General features: G+C 36.3%; 1 protein-coding gene across 4 annotated transcripts in view; it reads left to right on the top strand.

Moving 5' to 3' along the window:
- The window catches only part of LOC127853429 (DNA ligase 1-like), a 182968-nt gene that overhangs the window by 78594 nt on the left and 90258 nt on the right, over nt 1-14116 (top strand). For all 4 annotated transcript variants that reach the window (XM_052387960.1, XM_052387962.1, XM_052387959.1 and 1 more), the window contains 2 exons: nt 2620-2778; nt 10785-10952. In XM_052387960.1, coding sequence (XP_052243920.1) covers nt 2656-2778; nt 10785-10952 — 291 coding nt within the window. In that variant the 5' untranslated portion in view covers nt 2620-2655. The remainder of the gene's footprint in view (nt 1-2619; nt 2779-10784; nt 10953-14116) is intronic.

Below are 14116 nucleotides of genomic sequence, written 5' to 3'. Positions count from 1 at the left end.
TGCAAAATGACTTTAAGAATGTCCTCTGAAACCACCAAACCAAGGGGTTTGGTATTTTGTGTATATCATAATACAGTTGCCTTCCCACAAATGTATTTCCACGGCCATGGGGGCATCAGGTTTTCTTTAATTTACATAATAACAATTTTGTTAACCTTAGTTAGCAATTTTAGGCAATCATGGCACTTTTGTTATATGTTTTGATGAGGAGGTATATCTTTAGTTACTACTACGCAAGGTTGTTATTATTGGTAACAAGCGATTTTCATATAAACCTTTTTAGTGATTTTTAGCGCTACTGCCAAAGGCAGAAGAGCTTATGGGATGGCATGGTGTCTGTCTGTGTGTGTGTGTGTGTGTGTGTGTGTGCGTGCGTGATACTTTTTTTTGTTTATCCAATAAAGTCCACAGTTTTCATCCGATTCTTTTCAAACTTGTTCAGTGTCTTTATATTAATGAGGACTCGAACCCTATTGATTTTCAGGTCACTGAGTCAAAGGTCAAGGTCACAGTAACTCGAAATAGTAAAATGGTTTCCGGATGATAACTCAAGAATGCTTGGGCCTAGGATCATGAAACTTCATAGGTACATTGATCATGACTGGCTGATCACCCCTTTTCATTTTCAGGTCACTAGGTCAAAGTTCTAGGTCACAGTGACTCAAAATAGTAAAATGGTTACTTTTTCTTGTTTATCTGATAAAGTCCACAGTTTTCATCCGCTTCTTTTCAAACTTGTTGAGTGTCTTAATATTGATGAGAACTCAAACCCTATTGATTTTCAGGTCACTGGGTCAAATGTTAAGGTCACAGTGACTCACAATAGTAAAATGGTTTCCAGATGTTAACTCAAGAATGGTAAGCCTAGGATCATGAAACTTCATAGGTACAATGATCATGACTGGCTGATGACCCCTATTGATTTTCAGGTCACTAGGTCAAAGGTCAAGGTCACAGTGACTCGAAATAGTAAAATGGTTACTCTTTCATGTTTATCCGATAAAGGCCACAGTGTTCATCCGATTATTTTCAAACTTGTTCAGTGTCTTTATATTAATGAGGACTCGAACCCTATTGATTTTCAGGTCACTGGGTCAAAGGTTAAGGTCACTGACTCGAAATAGTAAAATGGTTTCCAGATGTTAACTCAAGAATGCTTAGGCCTAGGATTATGAAACTTCATAGGTACATTGATCATGACTTGCTGATGACCCCTATTGATTTTCAGGTCATTAGGTCAAAGGTCAAGGTCGCAGTGACTCGAAATAGTAAAATGGTTACTTTTTCTTGTTTGTCCGATAAAGTCTGCAGTTTTCATCTGATTCTTTTCAAACTTGTTCAGTGTCTTCATGTAAATGAGGACTCCAACCCTATTGATTTTCAGGTCACTGGGTCAAAGGTCAAGGTCACAGTGACTGGAAGTAATAAAATGGTTTCCGGATGATAATTCAAGAATGCTTAGGCCTAGGATCATGAAACTTCCTAGTTACATTGATCATGACTGGCAGATGACCCCTATTGAATTTCAGGTCACTAGGTCAAAGGTAAAGGTCACAGTGACAAAAAACGTATTCACACAATGCTTCCACTACAACTGACAGCCCAAATGGGGCATGTTTTACAAACAGCCCTTGTTTAAAAAGAGCAATATCGAAGCAATAAGTCCAGAATGACTTCCCCTTGAATATGAGCAAATTTTGAAATCCCGCTTGTTTACGCAATTAATTCCACAGTTTTCATCCAATTATTTCCAAAGTTGCACAGTATTTTTTTATATCAATGATGACTTGAACCCTATTGAATATGAGCAGTATCGAAGAAATAAGTACACAATAATCTCCCCTTGAATTTGAGAAAATTCTCCTTGTTTGCGTGATTATAAGTACACAGTTTCCATCTTATTCTTTCCAAACTTGCACAGTGTTTATAGCAGTAGAGCGATTCAGGCCCTCATGGGCCTCTTGTTTAAGGAATTCAGCCGCTTCACACGTTTATATAACCCTCACAGTGCCTGAAAATTCAAGTTTAAAAAAAAACTGATTTAGAACAAACAATTTGATTGGCAGTCGATTGCTTATGACGACCAGGCCACTCTTGTATGTCACAGTGGAGTGGACATGGATTTAATGGCAAAGATGAAGGAGTAAATATAACTCTCTCACATATAATTGTTTCAAGTACAGTGGTACTTTAATATAAATACATGTACATGACAAGTTGGCACACAGGCTTCTTGAACCTCTGTAAACTGCCATTCTGTCTTCACCTTGGAAAATGAGAAAAAAACACTTCAATGGTTGGCTATTGGCACTGGTTTTCAGGATTCAAAAAGAGTAACCCTACAAAAAGGGCTTAGTATTGACATGAAAACCAAGGCAATATCATTAAATATTCTTTAGATTAAACTCTGAAATCAAACATTGGTGTCCAAAAGTCATGTAAAAATCACTGGTTAAAAAACGGTTCTACCCACGGAACATATTTTGAAGAATCTGAAATTGAAAAAAAATCTGCTTTTCTGCAAAATGAAATTCAAGATTGAGGTAAATAAATAATGTCATTGTTAGAGAAAATGTGTTTTGAAATGCACATATAAAAAAAATTGTGTATCTTTTTCAGGATTCACTGTGTTGCTTTGTTTCCTTGTGTTGAGCAATGAGTGCCGCAAAGATGGTTGCCGACTCCACGCAGGGTGATCTTCTAGAGGTGGGGTCCACACGAAAACGTAAGGTGGGCCAAAAGAAGAAACAGAAAAAGAGGAAAGACTCTGGAAAAAAGGTGATTTTAAAGTTTTTAAGGCTTGTACAACAATTTTATTAACCCTTTACCTCTCAAAAATGCACTTTGACGCATTTGAAGTCCTTTAGAAAATCAACATAAATTTACGTCCTTTCATAATATATTCAAGTTTGAAAGGCTTCATTTCCAACCCTAAGATATGGATGAGTAGCAAACAGCATATAGGGCTTTTCACCCTTATATAACAGGGGCGGAAATTCATCCCCTTCCCAATCGAAAATAAGGTCATTTTTTCCCCAAAATTGATAGAGGATTTCCCAAATTGTAAAAAAAAATTTTTTTTTTTTTTTTTTACTTAGACATATTGGGCATCTCCCAAATTGAAAGCATGGGCTCTAATATGATTAAGAATGCACCACAATGTGTCTTTTAATACTTCTGCTCAATGAAAAATACCCTGTTTCAAAAACTTTAATAAACACGGTCTTCCCAAAATGATCAGTTATCGCGCATGAAATTCCCAATTTGAAAGGCTAGGGCCTCTTCCCAATTTAATGATGAAAAGCCCTGGCATAAAACCTGAACAGACTGCGAGTTACTCACATGCTGTTCTGGTTATATGCTGTTTGCACATAGCCAATTTCACTTTGCTTTGAGTGGGAAAGGGTTAAGTAGTATAAGTTTGGTAGTGTTGAAAGCCAAAGCTTCATCTGTGGCAAAGAAGTATACTGGAGTATTCACCACTGGTGCACAATTCTGCGACCTTACAATGCTAATATTTTCAAGGCCCCAAAAGTGTGTTACATAGGCACGCAGTTGGTACAATTGTAGTCTTCTTGCTAATGTTGCACAGTGAAGACATCAGACATTTCGTTTGTCCCTTTAAAGACATGTTATGGTTTACAAACATGAAATCCACAGGACTTGACCTTCGGACCAATAGCTGTAAATGTCAGGTTTAATTTGCCCGAAGTGTCCCAGAAAAATGGAAGTGGGTTTAGATTTTCTGATAGCTGACGCCTAGTCCAATATGGTCAGTGAAGATTGAAGTGTTAGATCCCGCTGATTTAAGATGTAAATTCTAGCATTATCTTCCATGCCATTATTTTCTTGTTTCTGTGATATATTAGTCTTAATAAGAATGGCCAATGTTCATGAATCATTCCTGTAGTGTTCCTAAGGTTCAGCAATTGGGTCTAAATAGTGGTGATTTAGTGTCTTTAATATAATAAACATTTAGTTTTGAATTAATTTTTTTTTAATACTAAATTAATTAATGCTGCACATGCATTTCACCTTGTATAGTATGGATAATGTAAAGGTCATTTCAAATGGTATGCATATTCCATAGCAAAATTTTAATTATTGTAATGAAATCCCCACACATTAGTTAGGTAGCCTGGACAGGAATTGAACCTTTGTGGTCCAGCGCTATTGATCCAGCATCTAAAATCAATGAACTAAACTGTAAATAGAATCGGAAAACTAAAATAAAATCCACTTGTAGATTATCTCAAATAAAAATCCATTTCTGCCATTAAGGTCTAATTATCTAAAACCAGTTTTTAGTCCTGCTGATAATGCAGACAATCAAATGGTTCTATCTTGCAAAAAACTTCGCATTATACAGTCCATTTGTTATCTTTAAATTTGGATTTAATTTTACATTCCACTGTTGATTTTTCTTTGAACATTCTGTTGAGTGTGATTGAATGGTTATGACTCTAATGTCCATGTGTCATGCAATTGAACTATTGGTAAGGAAATTAGAAAATAACATATCTTGGTGAAACAGGATAAGTGGAAATGACTAATCATTAGTACAAATATGTTACTTGCCTTAACAGCAGAGCATTAATTGATACATATACACACAAATTCAGTTTAAAAAGCAACAAATTTTAAATGTTACGAACTACCATCTCCAGAATGTTATTCTTGTTATTGTTTGAAGATATCAACAATTGCTTTCGTAAACTTGACAACAGAATTTAGCTCAAGTCATCTATGCACTATATTATGAAACATACAGTAGATTACTTGCATTTAAATGATAAGATCACGTGGATGCCATATAACCTAGGGTAACACTGCTCGCAGTCATTAACCCTTTCAGTGCTGGGACTGAATTTTGAAGGCCTTTGCAAACAGTTTGGATCCATATGAGACGCCACAAAACGTGGCGTCCCATCAGGATCCAAACTGTTTGCTATTCTGATAGTACTCTTTGAAAAAAATCGAAGATAATGCTAATTTTAGAAATTCAGCAGACAACATTTTAGCAGACGACAAATTTCCTAGCATGCAAAGGGTTAAGTATGTTAGTGGACTTGTGTTTTAATTGATATATTATGGCTAAAATGATTGTTGTTGGGGGAGGGTGGTGTTAAAAGCCAGTTGTGTTGTTTGGAGGTTTGCACAGGTGTTTCTGCTTTATTCATGCAATTGGTGTCTGCAAAAAAGCTTGTACACTGGCCAGAACGAGAATAAAGTTGGCACCAGCACCATCAGTTTGATATTTACTACTGCAAAACTGTTAACAATAGTTTACTACAAGTGTTGCCATTCTTCTGAGATATTAATTTCAGAAAATAAGTCATCAGATAAATCAGTGAGACTCATTGTGTTGACATTTTATTTTACTCGGTTCCAAATTTACAACAATGAGATGTCATGTCCAATTAACCAAGGCTTTGGGCTGGTACCATGGTAAAGGAAGCATGTTGGAAAATGAAAATTCTTTTGTCGCTATCTAGAATCTTTTATTAGACACATGGTCATTTCTAATTACATGGAGAAAGTAAACGTGAAGATTATATGCATAATTTTAGATGCAATCTTAAAGCTCTGTTTAGATTGCCTGGAAGTTGATAAGTTCAGCCAAGATTCCTCATAGATAATCTAATTCAAATGGACTGCTTAGTGAAATGTTCTGTACTGGTCAGTTGCAAGTACTGGTCAATCAGTGGTCAAGCTGACCACTCTGGCACCAGAGGCTAGAGTTTCTTAGCTTCCATACATATGTAACAGATTTCTCCAGTATTTATGTGTAATGTCAGGTAAGTGTTTTTCTTGGCGCTTGATTAAAAAATTGGTATCTATAGTTCGGTTGATAGTTGTATACATTATTGTTCTGGGAAGCGAATTAAAGGTGATCGTCTTTGTTATTAGTAGCTCTTCATTGAAAAAGCAACATTTATGATTGATTACAACTCTGCTAATGCTGCTGATGCTGGTGTCATTGGAAAGTCAGTCACTATTTGGTTAGTTTTTAGTAAACATTTTGGAGATGATGGTACCCATGATGTCAGATGCTTCTTTAAGGTGCTTCTTATAATGATGATGATATTGATGATGATGATGATGGTGATGATGATCATGATGATCATGATTATCATGATGATGATGATGATGATGATGATGATGATGATGATGATGATGATGATGATGATGATGATGATGATATTGATGATATTGATGAGAAGAATCTGATGATGGTGATGATGATGATGATGATGATTTTTGTGGTGATGATTGTGATGAGAATGATGATGGTGGTTGTGATGATGATGATGATAGGGATGAGGATGAAGATGATTTATTGTAATATTCTCGTTTATCATAAAAAAATGGTATTCAATAATGGGAAGAATGATAGTCTGCTTGCTATATATTTATGTATAATCCTGTCTGATAATAATATGCAACTAGAGTTCTTTCTCAACAAAATACATGTTATGTTTTACATGTTCACTTCAATGTTTCTGGCAATACTTGAATACCAAACAGGTTTGACCACTGACTGGCCAATCAGAAATTCTATGCACATAAAAAATGTAATACCAGAATTTCCAAACCTCTCCAGGGATTCAACCGGTGATTTATGGATTTGGAATTAAGTTCACTTCATGGACAACAATCCACAGTGGCCAGAAATATGTACACAATGCCTTAAGAAAATAAACTTTGGCCAAACATGCAAGCCTTCAAAAAGAAGTCTGATTTCACTAACAGACTTGGCATTTTGGAAAACATCTCCTCGGAATTTTGTTTGTTCCCGTTATTTTCTTTGGTCTTTTGCTTTCCACAATTTGTTCAGTTTGCACGTTAAACGATACTGAGGAAGCAGCACTCATTAATTTGAAGGTCAAAGTGAAGGCTGACCATCAAAGATAGTGAGATCTCTGAGGTCTTGAAAATGAAATGCAAAATTTTGTGTTTATCATATCAAGAATGTTTAATCTTAGAGGTGGCATGTGCCATTAACATACCCCATCTGTTGTTGGGGAAATTCATCTATAGCAGACATGACTGACAGTGGTGATAATGATTACAATTTTCTGATGATACTTTTCTTAGTACTAAATTAAAGTATTTTAATCAACAATTAGATATTCTCTAGTAATTTAAGGATTTAAAGCATTACATATTAATGGCCCAGTTGACTGGGTATATACAGAGCAGAAAGTTACCATTTGAATTTTGTTTATTCGTCATATGGTACCTTTTTGCTCCAATAAGGGCGACACATATATAGGAGCAATCATTATTAAATGCATGAATCCATGCATAAATTTCAGTTGTGACTGTACAAAATAAATTAGTGTTTTTTGCGTAAATACATAACATGAAAATAATTATTAATTTTTCAAATTCATATTCCCTAAGAAACAAATAAATCAAAAGAAAATTAAAAACACATATCAACTGTAAGACATGACCAATTCACCAAAAACAGCAGCATGAAATTGAAAAAGGAGACATTCAATGCGTGCATTGTTTGACATGACAAAGAACAATGCAGAAAATGACCATTCTCCTGGGTATTTGAAATGGACTATGACTGTGGTAAATCCTGTCATTTGTTAACAGAGTGGCTGATTGCAAAAAGCATGTATTCTAAATTGAACATCTTGCAAAGGGTAGTGTCGCTAGCTGATGGGGTCATAAACATGCTGACCAGGCTGCTACGGTACTGTTTCCATCTTGAGTAATCCCATTATTTCACCCATTTATGCCTTAAGTGGACTCTCCCATCCTTCTAAATTGGATCAATTTATTTCCGAAATTAGGGATGTCTAGTATATTTATTTCTATATTTAGAATATTTCTTACAGAAATTCCTTTAAGCAAACATGGCAGACCCAGATGAGACGCCGCATCATGCGGCGTCTCATCTGGGTCAACGCTGTTTGCCAAGGCCTTTTTTCTAGATGCCAGGCATAAATGGGTTTAAACCACTGCATTCACTGCATACTGCACACTGCTCTGGTCAGGGGTGGTGTGGGGTGGGGGATTGGGATATGTTTAAAGAGGATTCTGATAACTTTGTTATGATTTTTTTCATGGTTTTGGGTTAGATATTTGACAACATCAAAGTTCTGTGTGATACTTAAATGAGTGTAAGGAAGAAATTTAAGGTATGGTATTGGATTGCTTGATTGAATATAGCTCTATTCCAGGGACGTGGGGTGGCAGGTGGGGGGGCTAAGGGGTAGGGTTGTTGGGTAGCAGTAGAAGATCTTAGATTGGTGCTAAAGACAGTGAGATTTCATGACGTCGGGGAGGGGATTGGAGCTGGCCAGATGATGGGGGGGGGGGGGGGGGGGGCTTAAAAGTGCACTAGATGGTGGGAGTGATGGAAAAGACAAATGGTATGGAAAAGTTACAGAAGGAGATTATCTGCTTTTATAACAATGGTATATTTTGACTACACTTGAGTTAGTTATCATCGTCATTATCATCATGTTAGTTGTGTCATGCAAAAATGGGTCTTATTCTATATGTGGCCAGCATTCTGGCAGACTGACCAGCTCAATCTTGCAGTCAGGAGGTACCCAGTCAGGAGGTACCCTTTCAGGAGGTACCCAGTCAGGAGGTACCCTGTCAGGAGGTACCCTGTCAGGAGGTACCCTGTCAGGAAGTACCCTGTCAGGAGGTACCCTGTCAGGAGGTACCCAGTCAGGAGAAACCCTGTCAGGAGGTACCCTGTCAGGAGTTACCCTGTCAGGAGGTACCCAGTCAGTTGGTACCCTGTCAGGATGTACCATGTTGATGTGCAATTTGCAGGCTGGCCAGGAGCTACTCTGGCCCCATGAAACCCCATGATTGAACACATTTTATGCAGAATATTATATAGATGGTTTTTTTTCATAGTGCAAATACAAATAATTTACACATCTTCCACACTAAGAGAATTAAAACTTCCTTCATTTTATTCCGGGCCCTATCCTGAATATTTGCAACAGCATGCATGGTCCAAATATTTGCCAGACTCTGGGGAAAATTAAATGATTCTCACCATGTCAGAAAAAATAAAAGTGGAATCTATCAAGACATGACCACTGGCATTTTAAACCCTGGACACATTGTAAAGGGAATTCTGCTTCAAAATGAAAGGACATGATGCATAAATTGACACCAAAATTCACTGGGCAGATGCAATATTGGGGAGAATTAATGGACAATTGCTTTGTCCTGGAAAGCAGTGGACATTTGTTAGAAAATTAAATATAGTCCCCACTAAACTTTGTTGGCTGACAATTAGTCATTGTAGATGCATAGTGCATTGTATTAAATTGTTATCTTAATTAAACCTGTGGAAATAGCCTAAGTGATCCTTTAATTACTAACTAATTTTTTAAAACAGTTTGTCTTAACTGAAGAGGGAAAAAAGGGCATTAGCTTCTGTTAATCCTTTTAGCGCTGGAACCGAATTGTGAAGGCCTTTGCAAACAGTTTGGATCCAGATGAGACGCCACAAAACGTGGCGTCTCATCTGTATCCAAACTGTTTGCTATTCTGATAATATTCTTTGAAATTTTTTTCGAAGAAAATGCTAATTTCAGAAATTCAGCAGACGACATTTTAGGAGACGACAAATTTCCCAGCATGCAAAGGGTTAACGTAATGGGATGCTTTGAGACCATAATGCAGCATGTAGGCTTGGCTGTTAATTTGGAACAATGCATGTATCACTGAATTATGTCAAACAGATTCTCCAAGAGATTAGAGCATTTTGGCCCCAAGTCCATTAATTGTAATGTTGATATATGTTTTATTTGGAATAACGTGTTTCAGCGCACTTCTGGTCATTTTTCCCCCAACAAAAGAGTTTCATCATTGTCCTTAGGACCCATTTTAATATCCCAAGACAGTCTGTTATCTTGTCTAACCTGCTATTATTGCGTCTTTAATTCGAACCATCACCACGATTGAATTTCACTTAATGGCGATTACGCCAACTTAAGTTTCTGCCATATCGGTCCACATTGCCCACTCTAATTTGCATAACCAAAGGTCACTGGGGCCATAAAAAAATTGTGAGGGGCCAACATGCTTAATCACTGTTGTCTATTGTCCCAGTTTCAATGCATCAAGTTTTAACAATGCACATTAATTGAGATGGTCAAAGGACCAATTCAGGCCATGTCTAGGGATATGTAATATGATGTTTTCTGCCAGATTTGGGAGATTTGCATACAACAAAGGGTAGGTCATTGTTTGCCATGGTGTGACACATGCAAAACATGCCTGGTAATTAGATGTGAATAAAATATATTGCCGCAGATTTCTGGACAATCTTTTGAGACATTTTTAAAAGCTTTTTAAAGTTGATTCATTTTTAGAAATGTTACTCCTCCTTTGCATTCTTGACACCTGCCCTGTCAGAAAATACATTAAGTCTGTTTCAGTTTTACTTTATGCCCAGCAAATAAGACACATTTCTGATTGTGTGTTCCAAACTATGATGAAAATGTTCATTTGTATTCTCTAATATATTTTCCTCTATTTAGTTTAATCGGAAGCTTCCTTGATTTATTTCCGAAGAAATGATTGTGTCCTTTATTTAAAGTTTTCTGTTGAAATAAGTATCTAACAGTTTTTGTGAGACTTCAAATTTAAGGTAAATATTAATGTCCCTTAATATTTAAATACATTTATTTATGATATAAGAAGAAACATGGTTATGATTTTTCACCAAACTCTGTTATGAACTATCACAAAAGAAAATTCAAGACTCAATGTGTTCCCTTGTATTGCAGAAGAGAAAGAATTCCTCTGAGGATGAGTACGACAGCAGTGACCTTGACCTTGACAAGGTCATTATGCCACTGGGTCACTATGTCAAGGACAGGGGGACTATGCTGTCAGAGATGTTTCACAGCATGCAGGGGGAGTGTCTGCAGCGGAACCTGCCAGATGTCTTAAAGGTGAAGGTCGTTGGAACAACTTAAGTCAAAAGAAATTGCCTTAAGTCAAAGTAAAGGTCATTTATGTTGGGGGAGGGGTTGTGATAGAGGTGGTGGTTTGACCTGAATTAATCAACCCATTCTGAGACTTATGAATAAATCATAAACTTCGAACCTAGAAAAATACATCCAGCATTTGAATATAATTTTTTTTACAGGCTACCACTGGTGATTTTGGCATTAACAACAAGTTTTTTTATGAAAAATGGTGTTGATAGAAGTCGTTAATTCCAAGTATCACCCAGAATTATCGAAATGTTTTCATATTCCAAATTAAATAATATTCTTTATTCTAATAGACTTAAGTCTAAGAATTGTTTGGTATATAGGGGCCTAAATTTGCAGGGAAACCTACCAGACGTCTTTAAGGTGAGTCTTAAGGGTCATGACTTAAGGGAGACCAAGGTCGAAATTAAGGTCATCAATTTTGGGAAGACGGTGGTGACAGTGATGAGGTCTGTCTTGACAGATTTCATGACATAAAAATGAGCCCTGCGCTGGGAAATTGTAGTTAAATGCAATCTGCACTTGCTTATCAGGGACAACTTTTTTAGCTTTTATTGTATTTTTCCTTTAAAGGATGTCGCTTCTTAGCAAAAATTCAGGTGAGGCTGTAAGGATCTTTCCTGATTAGCCTGTTTGGAATGCACAGGCTAATCTGTAATGTCTTTAGGTACGTGCATTTATGCCGGTGAGGCTCAAATAATGAAAGGTGGGTCCTCTACATTGCAGAATATTAGGGGTTTAAACCTATTAGAGGCTATCCAAACCTCACACTTGTTCATGTGTATTTTATGCAGGTTTAAACCAGATAGAGGCTAGCCAAACCTCACACTTTATCATTTGTATTTTATGCAGGTTTAAACCTGATAGAGGCTAACCAAACCTCACACTTTGTCATGTGTATTTTATGCAGGTTTAAACCTGATTTAAGCTAGCCAAACTCACTTTGTCATGTGTATTTTATTCAGGTTTAAACGTTATAGAGGCTAGCCCAACATTGCACTTTGTCTTGTGTATTTTATGCAGGTTTAAACCTGATAGAGGCTAGCCAAACCTGACAATTTGTAGTGTGTAATCCATGCAAGTTGAGAGTTGAAATATGAAACTTATAATATCTGCTGAAAATCATTTATCAGATACAAAAGTTTCATGTTGAAATCTTAGTACCAAAGGTTGTATGAATATTGACTGTTTTAAAGTACTGACAAAACCATTATACGATCTGTTAAATACGATATTCACACTTGCTTTGAAATAAAATAATTCAATATTCAATGCCTATTTCTAAAAATGCTAAAATTACAAGCCTTTTTCTTGTTTTTCACAGTTACCTTCACGATTTCACCCATTTTATCAACACTTTTCAATAGATTCTCTTGTCAAATTACATGCTAATGAAAAAGTAATGACAGTTTTTTTAGCAAACCATTCACTGCAATCTGGAAAGGTGTGATGTTAATAATACCCATGATGTAGTCAATCTATTGTACTAAAAGAATCACTTTTCTGGTAGTAGTAATATCATTGCAAGTCCTGATGAGACTGGCTTAATTTGGAGGTTAATGTGTTTCATCAAACATGTTAGAATAATAACGGAAGACAAAGACATTATGAGTTCAATCCTTAGTTTGCAAGTGTTTTTATGTCCCCCACCACTATTATAGTGGGGGACATATTGTTTTTGCCCTGTCTGTTGGTTTGTGTGTTTGTTTGTTTGTTTGTTTGTTTGCCCCAACTTTAACATTTGCAATAACTTTTGTGCAATATTCAAGATAGCAACTTGATATTTGGCATGAATGTGTATCTCATGGAGCTGTACATTTTGAGTGGTGAAAGGTCAAGGTCATCCTTCAAGGTCAAAGGTCAAATATATAGCTTCAAAGCGGCGCAAAAGGGGACATAGTGTTTCTGACAAACACATATCTTGTTTTTTTTTTAAAGACTACAAGTACTTGTTCTACCCAGGACCCTGACTTTCAGTGTAATCAAGCTAACATGAAATGGGTTAAAAAATAAAGATGAATTTAAAACATGTGATAAAATGGAATGGAAACCACACGAAAGAAGAACAGCAAACTGAAACGAGAACACAAAATACACTTGGTGCTTTGCAGACTTCTCTTGACCATTCTGCAGCAAAGTTACAAATTAAATCAAAGCGCTGAAGGCTCTGAATTTGTTCGCTGTCGTAATATCATAGATGCAACTCAGTTTTCAAAATTATGTTATAGTTTTTTATATGGCAAGTTTGAAATGACCACAACCCATTCAAATTTATGAAGAGTGTGTCTTAAAACACAGGTCGAGATGTTTTTTTCTTTCAAATCATTGATACAGCTAATCAGTGTGCACAGGCTAATCTTATTTGACATGCATTAAGCCCCGTTTTCCCTGAAAGTAGCCAATATGTACAGATTTTAATGATTTCAATGATAAACACTAGACTGGCCAACATTGTCTTACAAGCTGTTAATATACACACTATGTACTGTACCAGTGAGAACAGGCAGATGGGGGGGTTAGAGCAGACGCTTTTAGCATTTGTCCGCTTAATTTTGCTGCAGTTATCCACACAGGCAGTCATGGGTTACGGATGCTACTGTAGCCAAGTCCATACTGATTTGCAAAATTGCGTCTGCAATAAAAACTGCATTTTGAAAGAAGTATTAGTGTGAAAGTTCTGGAATCCATCCCCTTTAGTAAATTTGCTTTGTAATTTCTGTGTACATGTATGTTGTGGTTGTTATCAACATTTTCAGTAAATTATAGCGGCATCTATTATGTACTTAAAACATTAAATATAACTGATCGTCACCTAATTATAGAGTCGTTTTTACTTTGATCCAAATTATCGGTCTGTGCTATTGCCTTGCTATTTAAATACGCTGCCATTTGAGCCAATGTGGATATTGTAAATTACAGTAACACTTTGTTTTGAAAGTAGCAAATTGACGTTAGTAATATAATAAAACGCAGGGAACATTTTGTTTCGTAATTATGAATTCTTTTGTGAACAATTTGTATAGAGAATAAAAGGGCAGTGTTTGGAGAACTTAAGTCAAATGTAGCCTCACCCTAAAACTGGTGCCATGATGCTAATAAATAAACCATACATCTATTCT

The sequence above is a fragment of the Dreissena polymorpha genome, chromosome 12 (assembly GCF_020536995.1).
Source record: "Dreissena polymorpha isolate Duluth1 chromosome 12, UMN_Dpol_1.0, whole genome shotgun sequence".
Taxonomy (NCBI): Eukaryota; Metazoa; Mollusca; class Bivalvia; order Myida; family Dreissenidae; genus Dreissena; species Dreissena polymorpha.
The sequence above is the reverse complement of the archived record's forward strand: the minus strand, read 5'-3'. Positions and strand labels throughout refer to the sequence as shown.